A 23,558-nucleotide genomic window follows, 5' to 3' on the forward strand; every position below is an offset into this window, starting at 1 on the left:
GACTCCTGATTATTGGGCAAGCACTGGGCTACATGTTCAGTCCTCTTAAAATTTTATTTTGAGACAGGATCTCGTTAAATTGACCAGGCTAACTCTAAACTCGTGATCATCCTGCCTCAGCCTGCTGAGTAGGTGGGATTACAGGTACGCACCACCACAACCAGCTTACAGTGTTAATGCTAAGATGGGATTCATTCATGGGTGTTAAGGAACTCTGGCTTTGAGCCAGTTGATGGGCTAGAAACCTGGTTCTGCACTTAGCAGATGCTAACATTTCTGTGCCTGGGCTTTTCCTCTGGAAGGTGAAATAATGCTTGGTCATCATACTCACAGAGCTGCTATGAAATTTTTGAAGTTAATACAAAGTTAAAAAAAACTGATTTGTTAATCCTCAACAAGTCTTGAGTCAAGTAAGACTTGGAGTCTTCTACCATGTAAGACTTGGATCTGTAAATAGACTCTCTCCCTGGCTGCCCACCAGCAAGATGAATTTGAGCAAAATTAACTACTAAATCTCCAAATGAAACAATTTGGATAACATTGATCATACATAGATTATAGGTATATATTTACAGGCTTTTAAGATCATAAGGGTTAACCTCAAAGGGGAAGAATTAAGTGCTGGCCTCCAAGAAAACACATTGACATTTATGAAGCAAACTAAGTGCAATTTTAGCCATCTGAGTGAAACCTTGAGAAGACTTTTTGCCTTTTGACGTCTAACAGCATACATTCCCACACGGTGGGTTTGATCTTTTAATTAAGTATTCAAATAAATGGGCTGTACAGGCACCAAATGAAGAGGGCTTTTATAGCAGTGATGGTGTGGGGGGTTCCAGCTCAGAGGTGGTATTAAGAGGATTATAAAATAATGAGTGACTTTTCTTTGCCTTTGGTCTGCAGTCTGACCTTCATACTCTAGCTCTCTTTAGAGCTGTGTAGACACTTTGGCTGGTGAGAAGTCAAAGCAACTTTTTTGAAACATGGGTTCACTTCTGTGGGCTTGCAATGACTGTTTTTTTCCCCCTCTTTTACCTACTCTGATGCATGGGGAAGCTTTATGAGAGCATATGATACAACTATTTGAGGATGCTAATGCTAAACAACAGCATTAAAGTATTTATGGTCAGTGAGTTGCACAATAGGCACCCATAAGTTCATTCCTTCTCTGGTAGTATCAGTGTCAAAATGGACACCTTTTAAAGAATGGTATTTGGAGACCACTGAGATTAAATATAAAATCCTAGTATTTTTAAAAGTACTTATCAATATGACTAAGATAAATATATAACTCTGTGTGTGTGCCCATGTGTGTTGCTGGGGATTGAACCTACAGACTTGCACGTGCCAGCCTAACACACTCCCACTGGGCAACATCCCCAGCCCAGAACCCCACTCTTGTCACTGCCTATGCAGATAAACAATTTATGAATTAAATCCATAATTCCAAATTTCAGATGCCAGTTACAATCTTAACAGACTCAGCATTTAATGTGTATCTACTTTGCTTTGAAACTCAGCAAGTGTTTTGATCCCTATCTTAAATGCTAGATTTTTATGCTGAAGTTCTTATACAAGCTATTCAGCTAGATAATCATTAATTTTCACCAGATACCAAGTGCTTAAGGAAACTGGTAAGCACCCTTCCTCCCTGCCCACTCCCCTGCTCTCAGACTTCATGCTAACAGAGAAGACGGAACGGCATGAGTCTACAGAGCTGTGAAGGAGAATCACTAGCTACAGACCTTATGACATAAAGCCTGGGTTTGCTGTATTCTGGTCTCATTATGCCTCTAAACTCTGCCCGCAGGTGTGTGTTATAGGTTATGTTCATTTGAGACGTCTCCATTGGAGATCACCTGGTGTCACTAAGTGTCTGCTGGTGCTGGGGTTTGCTGCTTTCCTTCTTGCCATGTCTAACGAAGTAGAAACGAGCACAACCAATGGTCAACCTGACCAACAGGCTGCACCAAAAGCACCATCGAAGAAGGAAAAGAAGAAAGGTATGGAAAAAATCCTCCGGAAGCCCCTGAAGGGAACAGGAGGCATTCACCTCTGTCTTTGGAGAAATGTGAGATTCGGGGTACCACGAGTACTGCCTCTTGGCTGACTGCCACATTAGCCTCGCCTCAGGTTTCCCTAAACAGCAAAGGTGTACTTTGGCAGAAGAGATTGGTTCACTCCATGTGTACTGAGGCTGGTCTCTGAATCTGTGATGGCACTGACTTAGGTCCTGCTGGAAACGTTTATGGCATCTTGTTCAGTTAGTAATACAACCAACAGTTATCGTGTGGTTATCTTTCAATGATCTATTAACCACTTTGCTTAATTGAAGTTACCATTCTTAAGAATCAAAATGTATATTTTGGTAGACCCTCTTCTTTTGTCCTAAAGCTCCACTAGAAAGGCCAGAGTCCTTAATCATCCAGTGCCTGAGAATATGCCTTACTTGCTCAGTTTTTACCACTATTCTTTAGTTCTGGGAATGAGACTGCACAGGTCATTTAAGAGGAGCAGAAGTAGTTACAAAGATGGGATAATTACCTTAATTATTGTCAAGGGAAATTACCTGTGTTTCCCTTCTTTCTGTTGATAGTTCAAAATGTTAGTAAATTGTATGTTAGTAAATTATTTTTCTCACACTAAAATAAATAAAATCATCATTACATTCTTTCAAAACCTTAAAAATTCTTGAATGAAAAAGCCACAGCTCTCGCTTTACATGTTCCCATGGCTTCCCATCACCCATTTTCTGAGAGTTTATTTTCTTTCTACCCCAGTTCCATGTTCAATACTACAAAGCATGATTTCACTCAAAAGAAGAAAAAGACAGAATTAAATATTCCACTTAAGATAAATTATAATATAATCAAGATTTATGCTACTCAAAATTTGGAGATTCTGGAGCACATTTGGTCTTACCTAGGACTGGCATTTAAATTAAAATTTTATCCTGTATTTCTTCCATTCTCAGGCTCTGAAAAGACAGATGAGTATCTCTTGGCGAGGTTCAAGGGTGATGGTGTAAAATACAAGGCCAAGTTAATTGGAATTGATGATGTGCCAGATGCTCGAGGGGACAAGATGAGCCAAGATTCTATGATGAAACTCAAGGTAAAGGGGAGAAGAATGCTTTATCTTTATCTTAAGTGTCCAGTAGAGGGAATTATTTTCAAAGCTCACGTTTACCTGTATCTCACTGATATGAAATTTTTCTAATCCCGTAATTGACGCAGTCACATCTCATTCTGCGAGAAGCCCTGTGTTAGTAGGTACATTTCAAGTTCTGCTGTGGAGACCTAGTTTCATCTAGGATATCAGGGTTCTGGATGTATTTTCACTTTGGTTGACTCAGCACTTAAATGAACCAAGCCTGTCCCAACAGTCTGACCTCCTTAACTGATTATAGCACCTGCGTGCAAGGGTGTGCATGGGCAAGGGTTGTGTGGAGAGCATGGGAAGTGCCCAGGTAAGACTCAGAACCCTACCTAGAAACTGGTATTCTTTAGTGTTCTCCCTGTGGTGCTTTGAATTTTTAAATTCAGTACCACCTCACTACGTGGACCTGATTAAACAGGTCATTTTTATTAGACAACGTAAGACTTAGAAGGAGCATCTTTGAAGATCTTCCAGTCCAGTCCCCTTATCTTTAGCAGAAGAACTACAGTGACTTGTTCGAGTTTGCACAGTCCAGAGATGCCCTGCTCAATGGTCTTTGGCTCCATCCTGTTATCCCAGATGAAAGGTGCCTCGTTCTTTCACAACTGGCAAACCACACTGGACAAAAAAGCTACCTTCTAAATCTTTTGGTATGGAAAGCACTGTAGGATATTTCAAATTTGGTTTTTCTTGTTTTCCCAATCTCATCAGGGCATGGCAGCAGCTGGTCGGTCTCAGGGACAACACAAACAAAGGATCTGGGTCAACATTTCCCTTTCTGGGATAAAAATAATTGACGAGAAAACTGGGGTAAGAATACACATTCACTGACACCTACTTGAGCACCTGAGTGTGACAAATTACACGCTGCTTGGATTTCAGCTTCCTCTTTTCCTTCTCAAAGTTCTGTTTTAAAAAAAAATGTATTACTTCTCCAGAAGTAATAGACAGAAAACAGAATAGAAGGTGGAGTCAAGATACCCTGTATAGAAATTTGTTTTCTATAAGAGCTATGAATATAAATCTATGAACTCAGGTATGCTGTAAATACCACATTATTTGGGACCTCCGAGGTGTGGAACTAGATGAAGATTCCTGGTTTGTGATTTTTCATGGGTCTGTGCTTGGCTCTCACTTGATTTTTAATATACTGATCACATGTGAACTTACCAACTCACCTAAAGCTGAATCTTATTTAAAACACATCTGTATTTTTTCTCCATCTGTCTTTTCCCCCACAGAAGTGACCTTATGTTTGTGTGAGTGTAAGTGTGTGTGTGTGTGTGTGTGTGTGTGTGTTTGCTATTGTTCCATCACTCTTGAATAATTTTGCTTCTTTTGTTTTGGTTTTGTTCCTGAACCAAAAGCTATCATATTCAAGTTTTCTGGGTCATTTTTCCCCACTCAACATAAGATTCATCCACTTAAAATATTGCTTTTAGCCCATTTTCATTGGTGTATGAAACTGTCTTTGTATCGAGACACTGTGGGAAAACCTCTAGTTACTATTCATTCCTTCCCAGAGATGCCCCTCGTCTAGTCTGCAAAATTCACCAGTCACACTCAGAGCGGGGACGCCTGGTGCACGCTCATCAAGCCTGCCGTGCTCAGGTCCATGTCCATCATTATTCTTCAACCATTCCCCACAACCCTCACCCTGTGGTACTGGGAATGGAACCCAGGGCCTTACACTTGCCAGGTGCTCTACCCCTGAATTAAATGTCCAGTCTTATCCTTCAACTCTTAATTCTTGTTTCCCCAAGCCATGAGCATGCTCTCCCTCCCTCTCCTTGAAATATGATCTTTTCAGTGGTCTTAGGCATTTAGAAACACAAGACACATACTTCCTTCTATAAACATACTTGATGAGCTGAATCCTGTTGCATGCTGGAAAGGGTCAAGAGAAATGAACCCCCCACCTCATGTAGCTTCTGGATCATGGCGCAGACCATCTAGGACAAGTCCATGAACAATACTTGAAGACAGCATTTGATAGTTTCTAGAAAATACTGGGGATCCTCAGTCTAATAATATACAGAACAATTTCTTGGCCATCCTGAGGGCTGTCAAAGGTTCCCTGTGGACACTTCTTTAACTCATTTATGCCATTCATTAAGTTTGATTTTGAATTGAAAAAGTAGACCTACTTGGGTTGGTGCAAGGGTTATACATTCCCTCTTTCCTTTAGAGATTCTTGGTATCCTAATCCTCAGTCATTCCTGGCTATGTGGCATCATACCTTTGGGGTAGAAGATTCAAGTTTCACTATTTTAAGAAGGAACATTCCACTTTTTCTTACTTCCTTGTGGGCCTTTCCTAGCAAGGACTCATGTAGCTCTAGCTTTTAACCAGAGACTAAAAAGTCTTATTCAGAGGATTTAACCTCTGTGTCCAATGTCTACCAGTGCTAGCCTAAAAATAAATTCTTTTACCAATGGGTCACACCCCAGCCCTAGTTTACTCAATAAATCATTCTTTTTTTTTTTTTTTTTATTTTAGTTGTACATGGACACAATACCTTTATTTTACTTATTTTATTTATGTGGTACTGAGGATTGAACCCAATGCCCACGCATGCGAGGCAAGTGCTCTACCCCTGAGCCCCAGCCCCAGCTCCTAATAAATCATTCTTTATGTTTGTTTTCAGGTAATAGAGCACGAACACCCAGTAAATAAGATTTCTTTCATTGCCCGTGATGTGACAGACAACCGGGCATTTGGCTATGTGTGTGGAGGAGAAGGCCAGCATCAGTTTTTTGCCATAAAAACTGGGCAACAGGTAAGCTGTGAGCCGTGAGGTGTCCTTGGGGACTGGTCCTCACACACTTCCTGGGAATTATCAGATGTCTGAGAGTAAAATGATAACCCAGAGCATTAACATCATTAAAGAAAGAGTCTTTGGATTAATAAATAGTCATTGATACCCATGTGGCACAATGTTTGTGAGAATAGGTCTTTCTTTTAAGGTCAGTCTTGATTTTAGAACAATAATGAATTGTTCCCAGAAACCTTGAAGAGATTGTGAAAATTGTCGCGGTACCTTTTCTTTTGTCTAAGTCCTTACTAACCCTGCTTCCTTTATGTGTCTGAGGGTGGTGATGGTGGTGTGTGTCAGGCAGGGACAGGGGGCCACTCCCTACATGTCAGGAGAAGGTAATAAAGAGTTTTAGAAGAAAAAAAGAAACCAGAAATGATGGTGGCAACACGAGAAATATTAAGAATGCTGATAACAGTGTTTTTGTTTTCTTCTTTAGGCTGAGCCATTAGTCATTGACCTTAAAGACCTTTTTCAAGTAATCTATAATGTAAAGAAAAAGGAAGAAGAAAAGAAAAAGGTAAGTCCTACTTGACACAAGCTGCATGGGGTTTGTAACTACGTTCAGGACCGTGTTCAATATTCTGTATACATAGGATCCTTCCGTAGATGGTGCTTCTCTAAGCCTCTTCAAAGCAGAGAACTTATGTTATTCCCAGTAGGGCAATGGGTGAATTTTATGGTCAGGCCCTTCTGATTTCCAATCCCTACAAGATTCATATCGGTCACAGGAATCACACAGGAAAATCCAGGTCAAATATAGTACGTCTGTTCAAATCCAGTAATTTCTATAAAATGAGAGGGGATATAGATGAAATAGGCAAGACTCTTCCTTGCCTTATGAGTCTGAAAGTATATTTGTTCTTTTATTTAACTCTTAACCACAACTACTAATATCACTGAATTTCTATCTTTCCTTCAGGCTGAAGAAGCCAGCAGAGTCGTAGAGGTAAAAGAGCATCGCTACTTCTTATGAATGGTGTATAAGCCCTGTTTGCTCCCTGCCCAGGTCCTCTCCCTGCCTACCTTATTACTGTGCATTTGTGACCTCTTGGTCATGGAAAAGATATAGTTAAATAATCAGTGTCCAAGTCCTAACTGCTTAATAAGCCAATATAGTAAGATGAGAACTCATCAATTAAACCCTTAACTATTTGCCATTTTTTCAGAATGGGAACGAGACCTTAATGAATCTTGATGATCAAGGGAACAAACTGAAATTGGTATGTATGTGATGTTTTATGATTCTTACTCACCTGAAAGTGGGTTCTACTTCCTGGAGATGTTGCTAATACCAGTTCTGAATTGAATCTATAAGAAAATCCAATTGCAACAACTATTTTCCTGAACATTAGTGTTACATTTATGTCAATATACAATAAAATCATTTTAGTAGAACACCTAAATCTAACTCGAATACTTTTTAAAGAGCGTGGACCAGATAGATTTGTTTGGAAACATGTCTACACTTCCAGACCTAAATAGCTTAATATCAAATATGTACAAGTTAAATGAAAATCAAATTGTGACAACTGTTTTCCTAAACTTTAATTTAGGAAACAGACTATTACAACACTATACAAAATAATCTTTTTTAGTAGACACATGTGAATCTAATCCAAATACTTTTTTAAGGGTGTGGACCAGATGGATTTGTTTGGGGACATGTCTACACCTCCTGACCTAAATAGTCCAACAGTAAGTGTTTGTTTTTAAATTTGCAATGTAATGGAAATGACATCTCTAATTCAAATTAGTAATTTACCAGAAATCTCGAGCATCTTCATTGAAACTAAGAAGGTGATGACTGATTTTTCCACGTAAAATACAAGTGACTACTAAAATTTGAATCTTAAGTCGCCATGGGAACTTATCAGCACTAATTCATACGTTAACATTGCTTAAAGGTTCAATCTGAGCAGGAGGTCAGGCATTATAATCCTTCTTGGAATTACTTAGGATCAGAAAGAGGAGCTGAATATAATCCTTGGCTTAAACCTACTTGAAGGAAGTCTGTCTGTTAGATGGTTAATCATGAAGCCTCCTGGCCTTTCTTCTGCTCTTTCTGTTGCAATTTAGCAGCAAAAGCTTATTATGAAGTAAGAATTCAAACAAACAAGAGGTTCAGTGATGTTCAACCAAAACCTGTCCTTGTTAGAAAATCGCTCACTTCTTTTACATAACATTATGGTATATCAAGTCTTTTCAATGTTGATTGATGTGTATCAGCTATTTAGATATGTACCAAATGTTATAGATAAGAAAATGATGATTGAACAAAAACATCACGTACCCAATAAAAAGGTGCAGACCCAAGGCTTAAGCCCTGGTCCTCAGAACTTCTAAAACAGATCTCAGTCAAAATGATTGATGAAACTTCAAATGACTTCTAGCAACTTGCATTGTTTATGTAACAACTTCTTGAGAACTTGCTCTTTGCAAGACACAGCAAGAAGTAAAATGCCCAGCACTATAAAATGTACTGTCTAGTAGGGAGACCAACATTAAAATGAAGCACAAAGCATATTAACTGATGTTAATTACAGGGTATTTATCTAATTTAGAGGTTCAAGTAATGCTTCTGAGGAAGAGAGATTCTAGACTTGAGCATGAAGGAAGAGAAGGCAATAACTAGACAAGCAGAATCAGTCTAGAATGATAAGAAAATATCTAGCTAGGAGTTTCTTACATAAGGAAATTACCAAGCAGATCTACAAAACAAAGGTCACAGAAATTCAAGCAGTTGGTGGGAGACTGGGTAAGATTCTTACCTCCTAAGTACTGCAAGAGGATGCCAAGCCTGTGCAACCTCACTCCATTAGCACCCAGGTGAGGTTAGTATGGGAACAGGGGCTGTGTGCACTCCTCTGTGCCCTCACCATGTAAGAACCTCACTGCACCCTAGCATCTTAAGGGCTCTCCAAGCCTGCAATGGAGAAATCTATTTAATGTTCTTTTAAGCACATTATCCTGTATTTCTATAGACTCACTTGTCTATAGAACCTTTCATTCTTCATAAAGTTTATTACTGTTCTACAGATAAACTTGAGTAGATGACTCTGAAAGCACCATTGTAGCTCTGAGACCTTTTGGATTCCTAAACAAATTTGCCCTTTCCACTGTTAGTAGCACCCTCCTCAAAGGAATTTGATACTCATGCAATCTACTTTCCAAGAAAAACTCTCAAAAAAGAACACTGAACAAGAGTAGAACACTCAAGATATGAAATGAAATTGCAGAGGAAGAGGCAAGGAAAGCACTTATTGTTGAGCCTACTCTGGTAGGCTTCCAGAACATTCTGCAAAAGGAAATGAAAATAACATGGATGATCCTGAGTCCCATTATTCTTAGACTTCTTAAGTTCTAAGACCTTTTCATTTGTAGAAATTCAAGTTATAGTTAAACTAGCAACAAATTAAAATAAATATCATCAAAATAGATAGTAACTAATAAATAAGAGAAAGCTAACCTTTGTTAGTTTTCTAAAAGGGCTAATGTTCTGGTTAAACTTTGACATGCTCTTATATATTGACTCTGTCTTCATAGGTCACAGAGTAGATTTAGCTCTACTTGGGAAAACCAGCATAATAAAAAAAAATTAACTCTTAACAAGAATTTCTCTGAAAGGTGTGAAGTGAGAAAGAAATCTAAATAACCTTGACTTTAATAGTGGTTCCAAGTGACTGTAGCTGTCTGCAATTTGTTCATTTTGCAACTAAGCATCTTCCCTTAGGAAATTTTTTTTTTTTTTTTTTTAAGGAAAAGCACTTGAGCATTATCCTTCCATACTGTTTGAGAAAGAGAGCAGGAAGGCAGGGGAGAGGAAATGCATATTTGTTAATTTTGAAACTTCCATGTAAAAGCACAGGTAGTATGAAATGAATGAGGCATGATGCACCATCAAGGAGATTAAATATGGTACAAGGGGTAGGATCAGGGTACAACATTCAAGTAATACTTATACAGTTGGGTACCGCCCCTAAGACACCATGGGGAAGACACAGGTAAAATTGAAATAGAAAGATTGATGGGAAAAGGCTTTGAAAAGAGTGTGAATTTGAGATGGATCTTTGAATCATGTAGAGAAAATGTATTGGGCCAGAATTAAATTGGGTCTTACTATGAATCATTTTGAAAGTTGGTCTAAAGAAGCATGTTTTAATACATAGGAAGGCAGGATACCACCAAAGTAGGAAAGCCCTCTATTTGGCAAGTTGGCATGGTAGGTGAGATTAGCTACCTGCAAGAGAGCAGTGGAAGTCAGTTTTTAAAAGCTGATCTTGATGCAGACCCCTGATTGCCTGCCCACCTGCTTGTAGCCCCTTAATAACAGGGACTGTGGTTTACTTCAGGGTGTCAGGGCCTGTCTCAGGTGCTCCAAGAGTGGCCAAGTGGATGGAGTGCTGACAGTCTAACAGTATGAATGAAGCTCTGAGAAGGGGTGGATGGAGAGTGCACCCATCGGTTGTGGTCTGTGAACTAGACTGGACTCTCGGTCTTGGACTAACAGCAAACCTGACCTGAGGCGAGCCTTATACATTTTACTTGTAGGGTGACTATTCAGAAGTCTAACATTGTGACTCCCGATTGGTGTCCTAAGAACTTCTTCTGAAGTAATTGAAAAGGAGAACTCTACCAGCTGTGAACACCCAACTGTCCTCACCTAGAGGTGGCTCATAGTGAATGAATATTGAAATCACAAACTTCTGTAATACATTTTATCCTCCCTTTTGATTATTTAAAGATCCTTTCATTAAGAGGAATCTTCCAATCCATTTCTTTGATTAAATTTTTTTTAAATTACAAGCTCTTTCTTGTGCCAAATTCTTCTAGTTACAGAGAAAAATGTGGCTTTTAAAAATTGTGTTTTTATACCTTACAGTAAAGGGAGTCAAAAGATAAACACCATTTAGCTCTGGTTTTGCTGTCTTTTCTATGACCACAAAGTAACATCTGAACTGGTAAAAATGTTCTTTTCTCTAAAAGCCAAGGAGACCTTCTTGAACCCTTTTTGTTCTTACTAGTTTGAGATATTAGTATTTCCTTAAAGTTGTTGTTTTCCCAATAATCAATATATTTAGTACTCTCCCCCAGAGTAATGTTAAATGCCTGCTCTAACTTCCACTTCAGCTAGGCAGGTTTATTGTTCATGATCTTCTACGACTAGTGTAATTAAGAATTTAAAAGATCGAGGTCAATCAGAAAGAAGGGCTCTTAGTTTGAGACCCTATCCCAGGATGAATCATAAATACTTATGTCAATAACTGGAATAAAGACCTCAGATTTATCAAAGTTGTTGCTTTTATATCGACAAAAAAATTTATATAACAATAGAGAAACCAAGTAATTACCAATATCAGAAAAAGGATTGAGAGGAAACAGAATTAGTAGAATTAGGCATTTGGTTATCTTTTAGATTAAGTCTTAAATCTCCATCTCTAACTCATGCTAGAGTAAAATATTATTTATTAATTAATCTTAGCACTTAATAGATGAGATTACTACCACACAGACACCTGTAAGCCATGTTATGAAAAAAAAATGTATAAATACTCGGGGATAATATATGATAGATGAGATGAAACCAGCATTTGAGTGTCACTTTCACAGAAGGATATACACCAAAAAAGGGTGTGTTCAGGGGAGAGACTGGGGGTGCAAATGAGGGATCCACTTTGGTGGGCATCTTCAAAAGGGCCTTCAGTATTTAAAGAGGTGTAACTATTGACTGTGATATTAAAGGAACTACACCCCCCCAGGAAGAAATGAACCAATTATAGAGAAATGCATTAGGCTTTAAACTTTGTCGTAAGCAGGACTATAAAATCTGAATGTATTAACCAATGCATTGACTTATTTGGAGATGTGATGCTAATGACTCGGAGGTACAATAGGTGAGACCTTGTATACATCAGGTAAGAAGCTGGGCCAGGCTTATGAAATCACTTCTTATACATAGGCTCAGCATATTTGGCTAATCATTCAGAGTGACACAATCAATAACCTTTAAGACAGGAGTTAGGCATGAATTGAAACAGTGTGGTAGTGAACTCAGCCCAGCTGTGTGTATGACCTAAGTGAGCTTTCACTCGTGAAGGGCCAACAAAACTGAGGCATAGATAAAAGGTCCTGGGGTGAGGGAGGGGCAGGGAATCCCCCAGTGCACAGCTAATAAATGCTTTCTGGGAGATAACGGGAGTCTATCATAGTCAACCAGTTTATGGAGACCAAATTCAAATGGGAAATTTGATAGTCCTGGTCATTTTATGTAGTTTTTCTCATTTGAAGTCTTAACATGGACTAACACATGTTCTTTTTTTTTTTTTTTTTTCTTTCCAAATGCGATAGGAAAGCAAAGATATCCTGTTAGTGGATCTAAACTCTGAAATCGACACCAATCAGAATTCTTTAAGAGAAAATCCATTCTTAACAAATGGCATCACCTCCTGCTCTCTTCCTCGACCAAAGCCTCAGGCATCCTTCTTGCCTGAAAATGCCTTTTCTGCCAATCTCAGCTTCTTTCCCACCCCCAATCCTGATCCTTTCCGTGATGATCCTTTTGCACAGCCAGACCAATCGACACCCTCTTCGTTTGATTCTCTCAAATCTCCAGATCAGAAGAAAGAGAATTCGAGTAGCTTGTCTACTCCCTTGAGTAATGGGCCCCTGAATGGCGATGTTGATTACTTTGGTCAGCAATTTGACCAAATCTCTAACCGGACTAGCAAACAGGAAGCTCAGGCAGGCCCGTGGCCCTTTTCGAGTACGCAAAGCCAGCCAGCGGTGAGAACTCAAAATGGGGTATCTGAAAGAGAACAGAACGGCTTCCATATCAAATCTTCCCCAAACCCTTTCGTGGGAAGCCCTCCCAAAGGACTCTCTGTACCGAATGGCGTAAAACAGGACTTGGAAAGCTCTGTCCAGTCCTCAGCACATGACTCCATAGCCATTATCCCACCTCCACAAAGTACCAAACCAGGAAGAGGCAGAAGGACTGCTAAGGTGAATTGTCTTCTCCACATAGCCATTAGCAGAATGCATGCTCGGTACCAGAGGGTGGTGTGAGGCAAGCGCTTGTCCTGCTGCTCTTGTGGTTTCCCGTGTGGCTGTAAACTAGGAGGTGGGACGAGGCACATCCATTCTCCAGGAATACTCTCCTCTAATCGCCAGTCTTGCTAAGCTTCTCGGCTGTGTTGGTCACACCCTGCCTTCCGTTTGCATGTTTTGTCTCTTACTACTAAACTAAACACAAGTTTTTTCCATTTTTAATGCTGCTATGCTTCTGTACCTCTGGTAAGTTTGATCGTCACATTCTGGGATGGGAGGGCAAGAGTCCTCGCAACGCCCTTTGTGTCTTCCCCACACTAACACCCGCCCTGCGCCCCCGGCGAGTTGCAGTCCATTCGTGGTGGTGGTATCAAATTCTCAAATGTGTCTCCTCTTTTCAGCGTTGGTTCAATCACCCATTGTTCTAGGAGAAACTTAAGTATGTACTAGTCCCACTACCATTAGCAGTTTTAATCAAAAGCAATTCAAAATGTAGTTTCCAATAGGTATGCTTCTGAAACTCTCATAGGAATATGTTGGTTTGCGGGATGATTAAGACTTCTGTCATCTCTATGTGTGCTGGTTTAAATCCAGTAGAATGATCACAGTTATTTAGGATGCTTAATTGTAGTTTGCCCTTCCTTTTCCCAGCTTCAAGCTTTGAGCCAATGAGAACAGACTGATACAAATGTCTAAATGAGCAAAAGTTTTCATTTTGCTAATCCCAGGTTGTATCAGTCCCTACACCCAACAGTCAGTCCACTGCAGCCATCTGCATCTTTAATTTCCCCCATTGTTTTTTGTTTTGATCAGTTATAGGAAAAAGTTTTCCTTTCTCTGGATCTCAAATTTGGGGTAAAGAGTAGAAGACAGAGCAGAGTTGTATTTCACTGTTGCTGAATAATTCTTCTCCCTCCTCCCTCCCTCCCTCTCTGTCAGTCTTCAGCAAATGACTTGCTTGCATCAGACATCTTTGCTCCTCCCGTCTCAGAACCTCCAGGCCAGACGTCACCCACAGGACAATCTGCAGCCCCACAGACCAACCCTCTGGACCTCTTCAAAACAAGCACTCCTGCCCCAGTGGGGCCCCTTGTGGGTCTAGGTAGGTGCCTAGTGACAGAGTTAGGTATGGTTCTGCCACTTCCACTCATAAAATGAATGAACAGGAGGAAGGACCTTCCTATCCATTGAGGTTCCATGGATAAAAGATTAGGCAACCTAGGCAACCCTTCTCCCACCTTTACTTCTGTGCCACCCACCCCTAGTTGATACTCTTGTCTTAAAACTGAAATGTGGCTCCTGGAACTGGATGTGACAAGACATCCATTTTCAGTATTACATGTAGCTGAACCAATTTGCAATAGCTCTTGGAAGGCAGTTGTGAGAGACCATGAAGCTCAGACCAGGTCCAGTGATACAAAGGAGATGAGATGCAAGAGCCTCTCTTCATCTGCCATCTGTGCTGGAAAAATAGCAACACAAATGTCTTCCATGTCATATGCCATAACAGATTGCAGACCTATCACCTCTCAATGCCTGCCTGCCCTTTTAAAACATTAGGTGCCCCAGGAGGGACTAGTTAAGTCTGAAGCAGTCATGGGATGAAAAGCCAGGTTCTGTTCTCAGCTCTGCCCCCAGGCACACATCCTACTCAGTCTCCGAATACTTCCACCTTGCCAGTGTTTGCTAGTAGTGTCCCTAATAGAGTCAAACAAAGGCCGAATGTTTTCCCTGAGAAGTGGATGATGATATATAATGGGGGTGGGGGTGGGGTGAGAGAAGAGTGGAGGAACTTTAGATTATGTAGAAGGAAACGAGAGAGGAGAGGGTCTGAAAGACGGTGGAAAGAGACAGACATCATGACCCTATGTACATGTATGATCACACAAAGGGTTTGAATCTACATCGTGCACAACCATAGAAACGAAATGATGTACCTTGTGTGTGTACAAGGACCCAAAGGCAGTCTGTAAAAAATAAATAAATTTTAAAAATAAGTTAAAAAAAAAAAAAAAAAGGTAAATAGTAGATAGCTGAAGTTGGAAGGAGAAAAGTTACAGAAGAGGTGGAATTTTACCAGATCCCTAGGGCTTCTCTGCTGCATGACGATGGCAGAGCCACCTGATAAGGTCTGGTCCTGCTACTCTTCATCCACGGCCTCCAGTTCTTTTCAGATTCCACCGTACAGTTTTCAGAAACTCCAACAATGGTCTTTGCTGTCCTGCTGGGGATTCTGTTTTTCTGCTTCTTGGCACCTCTACAAACTCCAAATAGACTCTGGCTTGGGAAATGGGGGACCACAGATGAAGAAGGACTCTCCTTCCCCTTTGATAAATTTGACCAGGACCTTGGCTTTCTCTGCCTCCTGCAGAGTCAGTCACCCAGGTCTCTCTAGTCCTGCAAAGGAAAATATTTTAGATCTGTCACAGTGAATCTGTTTAATCATATCTGTGGAGGGGGTGCAAGGAAAGGGATACTGAGTGGCTGAAATCCATGTGAGTACAAGAAGCCAATGTGTTCCAGGTCTCTTTGTGGCATTTAGTCCCTCAAGAGGCTCTCCCTAAACACTGTGTGTCTCTGGGGCTTCCCTTTTCTCTATTGCTCTTTTTCCTGCACCCCCAAGGGGAGCAGGTTGGTTTCTGTCTCTCTCAGGAAGGCAGAGAACTTGCATGCAGTGCTGTGACTAGATCACATCCCAGGGCTTTGTAGTCTAATATCAATGCCCTGAAGAATTTTTACAGCCAATATTTAACAAGTCAGCCTGAAAATACAGCTGGACCCTATAACTGTTAATTTATTCAGACGAAATGAAGCTTTTTGGCTAGGTGCCCCTGTTGAGGCCTTTGGGTATACAACTGCAGAATACTGATGATTCTTCCAAGTTTGGACATGGAACTCAAACTGAGCTCTACAGTATAGCCCCTGTCCACCAGCAGGGATACTCAGCCAAACCATGGAAGGTTGTAGGTCTGGCTTCCGCTAGACCCAGCTGGGGGACTGTCTCCCCTGGAGCTGGGGGTGGGGAGAGGGCATTATAGAAAGCTGAGCCCTCCGCTTTGACTTGCTGCCCTGTGTTTTGATCTAGCTTCAGAAGGTAATAAAATTAATGTTTTATGCCCACACGCCCTTTTTCCTTAGTCCTTGCCCTTACTTTCTCCAGCTGAGTCATAAATGTCTCAGAAACACAATTGGGTACAATCTGGTGGGTTGAAATGAAGGCTGGCACAAGCATATCCTGGGAGAGCCTTTAATTCCTGGCAAATATCATATTTCTCTCTTTTATAAACACCACTCCCACTGACGTGATCTATGACCAAAGCCGTGCGTTTTCCTAAGGAATGGTAAGTGGTTCAACATGAAAGATGATAAAATCTGACCTTCTTTTTTTGCACATCTAATTGGTGGAAATTATTAGTGAGGGACTCTGGCTTCACTTAGTAAAGTTTAAATAAATTTGTTCTGAAACAAAAGCAATAATTTTTTTTTTCAAGCTCAACCTGCTTTTAGGGCCTATATAGAATCTAAGAGAACCTATCCCTTGATTTGCTATGAAGTCTAATTTCCGTGTCTGTGATTAGTATTTGAATTAACATACCACTTAAGAAACAACAACCACAACATCAAAAGTCCTGTGTTTTGGTGTGAGGCAGAGCAGGTGGATAGGGTGCTGGATTTGGAGACAGTGTGCCTGAACTTGTCCCTGTGGTCACAGATTGTGACCACCCCAATTGTAATTGTATTCTTTATGCTTGAAAATAATAATGTTGATTAAGTGAACGGACCTTTTCTGAAACCTGCAGTCACTCTGTGAGAACAACAAATGCATTTCTTTCCAGATGACCACATTCCTCAGCGTACAGGATACAAATACTAGGAAGATTTAAGAGAGAATATCTGGCTACATCAGCCCCTAAGTAACGTTCTTAGGGCACTATCACTGTGGAAGCAAAAGCATTCCTCACCCAAGTTTGATGGTCTTTTCTTAGTTGGATTAGAAAATTCTTAGTTAAAGAATGCTGTGCTCCAAACTTCAAAGCAAATGGGTTTCAAAAGCAGATCATCAGCATCATCCATGGAGAAATATGAGGCTGAATTTAGGGTTTTGTCAGTGGTGACAGTTTGACTTATTCATCAATGTACTTGGGCAGAGGCAGAAGAAAAATGCCCTGTATATTAGAACAAGCTGCAGGGGATAAGGCTCTCAAGACATAGGGAAATTTAGGAGACCTGGATTTTTGTGATTCAGGTAATTCCCAGTGACCCCAGCAAGGATGCAGGCAAAGGAGCCATTGGCCCAAGATCATGTACCCTGACACAGGCCATTCCCTTCCTGGGAAGCATTTTGGGCTCCTGTTGTCTTCTCTCCTCCCTTTCTCATTTAAATATTGTGTTCCAACTTCTGGCAAGGTTTAGTGGATGACACATGGCAGGAAACACTTTTATTTGAAACAGCCCTCCCAGGGTAATAGCTTTCCCTCCATCTTTACATATAAAAGTCTAAAACTATCTTGGCATCAGCTAAATTTTATCTTCCCTTTATATAGCTGTGTCAACTTTGGCAGCCATAAAAAGCAAGGAAACTTTGAAACGGTTTCTTTAGGATGGATGCATGTTGGGGCCGTATGTACATACGTGATAGCTGGTTTCCATAAGTCTCCAGACAAAAGCCAGCTGCTCAATGCAAAGATCAAATCAATAACTCAGAGAGTCTAATGGATTATCTTAAAAAACTACTTCACAATCAATGTGGTTTGTGGACATAAACTCAACAAATTAGTTCCTGCTATTGACAGGCTCTGGTCTAGTTGTTTTGGATATATTAGTTTATTTATGGTAAAGGCTCATTTTTTCATGATTAGTATTTATGGGCTGTATTATCTGTCTAATGAGGAAAGTCAAAAAGGTGTGGGAGAAGGACCATGAACTTCAAAATGCAACCAACATTCAAATGCTAGCTATGCTGTATTAGCTAGTTAACCTGCAGAGTAATTGAATCTCTGAGTCTTTATTTCCATGTTAGCTTCAAGGCTTAATGAAGGTACTTACCCTGTGGATGCTCTATAAATGTTCCCTGGAAGGTTGTGCTTTTTAAAATTCAGGAATCCTTTCCAAGCTTGTCTCCTGATGAGTATTTCTTCCCTCCTCCCTCAGGTGGTGTGCCAGTCACACCCGCCCAGGCGGGACCATGGAACCCATCGGTGGTCTTCAGTCAGTCTGCTGCCATGATCCCAGGAACCATGATGGGTGGCCAGCCGACTGGTTTCAGCCAGCCAGTGGTTTTTGGCGCAAGCCCAGCTGTTCAAAGTTGGACCCAGCCTTCATCATTTGGGGCCTCAAATCCCTCTCCAGCCCCTGCCATCTGGGGCTCTTCTACATCTGTGACACCCAATGCTTGGTCATCGACAAGCCCTTTGGGGAATCCTTTTCAGAGCAATATTTTTCCACCAGCTGTGTCCACTCAGTCCTCTTCTATGATGTCCTCTCTCCTGGTCACTCCTCCTCAGCCACCTCCCAGAACTGGGCCTCCAAAGGACATCCCTAGTGATGCCTTCACTGCTTTAGACCCACTTGGAGATAAAGAAGTCAAGGAAGTGAAAGAAATGTTTAAGGACTTCCAACTGCGGCAGCCACCTGCTGTGCCCGCAAGGAAGGGAGAGCAGCCTTCCTCTGGGACTTCAAGTGCCTTCTCCAGTTACTTCAATAATAAAGTTGGCATTCCTCAGGAGAATGCTGACCATGATGATTTCGATGCGAATCAACTATTGAACAAGATCAATGGTAAGCTACTCACCTCTCTGCCTACTGTACCAACAAGGGTTTCCCAGAAGGTCCCTCAGAAGAGCCCTCCCTCACCCACCTGTAGCCCTGCTCTGGCTTCTTTTGATAATCAGTGGTTATGGACACACTTTTTTTTTTTGAGCCAATTATTTACCTTGGCAGACTCTGAAGGATGGTGTCATCCTGCCCTCTAGTGACAGTACTTAAAAGAGCAGCCAAGAGCTATCGAAATGCCATGGACTGTGGAATTTGGAGGACTCTATAATAAAGCCTCATCTATATTCCAGGGCCTTCAACAAGGGAATTATGGAATCTCTTCCCCTTCAGATAAATACACATAGCTTTCTCTTCTAAGAGGGGTGGATTTTACTTCAGTAACCATTGAGAGTTCTAGTATGTGGTGGTGATTTTTAGTCTACTGATGTAAATTTCAGAAGTATGGAACGAAATTTCAGAGACAGTAACTGTGGAGGATGTGTGCTATATTGGGGGAGAGCTTGTCTGCTGACTGTTTGGGTTTTTCACCTTCTAGAACCACCAAAGCCAGCCCCCAGACAGGGTACCCTGCCAGTTACCAAATCTGCTGACAATGCATTTGAGAACCCTTTCTCTAAGGATCCCTTCAGTTCATCACAACCCCCTGTAAGTATCAGTTCCTAAAAGTCGTTGCTCCAAAGTTCAAGTCACACTGAACTACAGCCTCCAGAATTAATTACGTATACTAGCTTTTTGGTGATAAAACCTGTTTCACTAACACATAATCTGAGAACCTTTGCAGTATAACCATTTATTCAAACTGGGGTAAGATTGTTTTTACAGTAACTACTGAGAATCTATCATATAGAAAACATCTGTCCTCTCTTATTCAATCTGACTTCTGAAAGCATTTGGGGAGAAAATCAAAAACTTTAAAAATTTAAGATCTTTATTTCCCACCCATGGTTTTATAGCTCATAAAAAATAATACATCCCATTTGGGGGATGCAAATGTAATTTACCTGAGTCTTGGTTTTGAATAAATAACATATATCACCATCTACAAGCAGGGGGGCACACAATCATTATAGACCCGTACAATGTCTGATTGGTATATGACCTGAGTGATTTCTAAAGGAATTTGAGAAGTCTTATGATAAATTTTATTTTATATTTTTGTCTTATGACTATAATTATATTTGTTGCTTGGATGGTTTTACTTCTTAGGTGGCTTCTCACTCCACATCTGATGTACATAGGGATCCTTTTGGAAATCCTTTTGCCTAACTTATGTAAGTAGAAGATGCTATTTAAGTTCATCTTGGTGAGGATTGGGGAATAGTCAGGGAGAAATGATGACATTGGAGATAAGGTGTAATTTTATTTTTAAAGTTGGGAAGAGTTTAATATTTGTATTTTAGGAATAATAAACATGAAATCTATTGGTTGCTAATTCAGTAATGAATAGACTTGGCAGTTGAGAATCAAATTCTAAAATACATCAAAATCATAATATAACCATAGGAAATGGATTTCTATCTCATCTTGTGTTTTTAATATTTCAGTTCTGTATGGAAGTCAAACTTAATGTAACATGTATTTTGGGCTTTCTAGTTTTTTACACTAGGTTTTTACTTTCTAGTTTTTACACTTCATATTGAAGTGATTACAAAGTATCCTAGTAAAAACGTGATTTCCTTTACGTTTCAAGTACTAATGACCTTCTGAAGTCAACAGACAAGTCAGCTAAACAGATACCACTTATTTTTTTGTGAGCCATCTTGATTAGCCTGCAGTCATCTGGTGGGATTAACCGTGAGAGCAGTGACAGCTGTTAAGATCACCTTCAGATGCAGTGAAAGATGAAATGAGTCAGAAAGTTGTTTCTTCTCCAGTGGACTTTATCCTAGACAAGGGTCAGGAATAACACCTGCAACCGAACCCCCCGGAGGACTCAGTGTAACCTGTTCTTTTTCAACAGTAAATGGCAGAAACTGGGTTCTGATCTTGAAAGATTGAAGGCGGGAGGGAAAAGGAGGTATGCCTCCATTTTAGAGAAGATAGGGCACAGCTGGTTGGGGCAAAAAAAGAATGAAAGGGATCTAAGCAGGGCCACTAAACCAAGTCTTGATCCATCTATATTAGAGTATGTTCATTAAATAAATATCTTAAGTGTGATATCAACAATAAGATTAAGTTTATAGGGCTGGGGATATAGCTCAGTTGGTAGAGTGCTTGCCTTTCAAGCACAAAGCCCTGGGTTCAATCCCCAGCACCACAAAAAAAAAAAAAAAAAAAAAAAAGAAGAAGAAGATTAAGTTTATAGTATTCTCCCATCAACCCCCCTGCTTCCCCACAGGATATTCTCTAACACCCTCAGAATATGCCTGGAACCATGGAGAGTACCAAATCCTGCATATACTCTGTGCTTTCCTCTTCATGCATACCTATGATGAAGTTTAATTGATAAAAGGCACAGTCAGGGATTAACAGTGACAATAATAACAACCTGTTAAGTAAGCGGAGTCTGTGGGGAGAACTGTCATACAAGAGACGTTGTTGAGCACTGTTGTTAATCACGTCATTACATGTTCTGTATTTACTCTCACTTGATCCTCACATCAGCCCTAGGAGATGCTGTTACTGATGTCTTCAGAAACAACTTGATATTTAATACATGCATTTCAATCCAAAATTTCTAAATGCAGTATTTCTATTTTCTCCATATTTCTTTAGGAACTTGGAATGCTGACTATCCAGAGGAACATAAAGGTTGGCCTTAGTCGTCAAGGACAAAGTTAATAGCCAGATGCTTCCTGGCTTCTGTCCTTGTTCCAGCTTTGATGTATTATCTGTTGCCTTATTTCTCATCTCTTCCACTTGTAAAATGCCTTTCACTTTCTGCCTAAGCTAAAGATAAATTGAATCTATGGCTTTAAGTAAATTAATTTCCCACACTCTATAGTTTAAATGTAAATGAAGTAGTTTCCCTACTGAGTCCTTGCCTGTCGTGACCCTAGAACCTTCCAGGACATTCTACCTTCTATGCTCTGATTGGAAGATGCAGCCACCACAGCCCCTCCTACCACATACTGTTTTCAGTAAATTTCCAAGTCCTTGCTACCCAAAGGCATTAGGGGGTTCTGTAACCTAAACAAGGCCCTTGTTTCAGACCATCTCTTACAGAGAACTTTTTAAATAAAATGGAAGCAAGTCCAACTCCTTATACACTTTGGAATCCAATACACCTGAGATCTTTTTAAAGATAATGGTTTCTCTTCTTTCTAAAGATCAAGTTCTCCCAAGATTATCTTTTTCCTGATCTCCTGTTAGTATTTCAGATGAGGGGAAAACATAATTAACCTCTCTTCACCTTTTCCCTCTGATTCTCTTTCACCTCCATTTTTTCCTGGATTCATGTAGCATTACCTCCCCTTTGCAAGCAAAAACTTTCATGGGGCAAAAAAAATTAAAGAGGGAACTAATTAAAGAAAGAATGATTCGCAGATCTTGGACCTGTGTTCTTCTTCAATAATTGCTAGTCCCAGAAACTAAAATTGCAAATAGGTGCAACCTGTACCCTTCCTGTGGATGGGGCGACCATCCTCTTGAGCTGACATTCCAGGAGAACAGTTAATTGGAAGAGAAATTGATCTCAACTCAGCAATGAAGGACAGTATTCTGAAGAGCAGTACATCATGAAGATAAATCTAACTGTGCCAACACACTGGGTTCTTACTGGGGGCCATGCTAGACCTTTATCAAGTAACTGGAAAACTTTCTTGAAGCCACAATCTCATTGTGAGGAAGAAGATAAATGGCAGGGGAAAAGGTGATGGACAAGTATTTGGGGTTATCGTCAAACATCTAATGTCTGCAATTTTTTCTCCTCATAACCTTGGAAATCTTCCCACTTCATCTTCAGTCCTGTTGTTAGCACAGTTCTGAAGGGTTTGTTCTTGCCAAAATGAGATTTGTTTATGTTGGATTTTTTTAAATGTTATCTCTTGGACCTTAATGCTCAGGTTCTTGTGGGTCCTAATCAACCACATACAATGTTACCTTAGGTGGAAGAGGAGGACAGCTGATCAGGATTTAAGCAGCACTGGGGCTCCTGAGCCTCTATTGATTAGCCCCAAGGAGTTCAGCTGAAGTCCTGTGGTTTTATGTTTAATGGTAATAGCTGATTATATATGGCATAATTTTCTGTCTGGCTTCCTACTGTGTCATTATAAACACAGACTTGAAATAGTACTTTAAAAGTCCAAATACCTAAACATGCAAAACTGGAGGTAACTATTTCTAGGTAGTTGAATTTTTTGAAAATGATGATCAGCCACACAACTGTTCTGTACATACTTTTTATCTCGTGCACTTTTCTGTATGCAAATAAAGCTATAAATTTACTCATTTGAATAAACTGGAATGGCAAAATCTCATGTGTTAACATCAATTTATTCTAATACTGATAGTCTGTGCTGGTCAAGGGTTGAAATATACCAGTGAAAGTTGAGTCAAGGTTAGTTATAATACATTCTGTCACAAAGATGACTAAAAATATAAATCCATGGAATAGAATTGGGAATAAATTGTCATCCAGTCAATGCCTCATTGTCCTCTCTCAGGTCCACACATGCTCCCTTCCTGGGAGTTTAATGGAGTTCAGTGGATAAGACCTGCACAGAACAACTTCCACTGACGTCCAATATAAAAACCATTTATTGGTACAGTATTGGCCTGATTTACTCTTTGCTTCTTCTCGTTCTTTATTTAGTCCTGTTTG

General features: G+C 40.2%; 1 protein-coding gene across 1 annotated transcript; it reads left to right on the plus strand.

Annotated features, from left to right (window-relative positions):
* The first annotated feature begins 1,810 nt into the window (after window positions 1-1,810).
* DAB2 (DAB adaptor protein 2) lies at window positions 1,811-23,209 on the plus strand. The gene is made up of 14 exons (XM_079144464.1): window positions 1,811-2,003; window positions 2,975-3,114; window positions 3,871-3,969; window positions 5,807-5,938; window positions 6,414-6,494; window positions 6,897-6,923; window positions 7,144-7,197; window positions 7,610-7,672; window positions 12,323-12,976; window positions 13,961-14,123; window positions 18,173-18,799; window positions 19,332-19,441; window positions 20,003-20,067; window positions 21,512-23,209. The coding sequence occupies exons 1-13, from the start codon at window positions 1,913-1,915 to the stop codon at window positions 20,060-20,062; spliced, it is 2,301 nt and encodes a 766-aa protein (XP_079000590.1). The 5' UTR covers window positions 1,811-1,912; the 3' UTR covers window positions 20,063-20,067; window positions 21,512-23,209.
* Window positions 23,210-23,558: the final 349 nt, after the last annotated feature.

This window comes from Sciurus vulgaris (assembly GCF_902686455.1).
Source record: "Sciurus vulgaris genome assembly, chromosome: 6".
Classification (NCBI taxonomy): domain Eukaryota; kingdom Metazoa; phylum Chordata; class Mammalia; order Rodentia; family Sciuridae; genus Sciurus; species Sciurus vulgaris.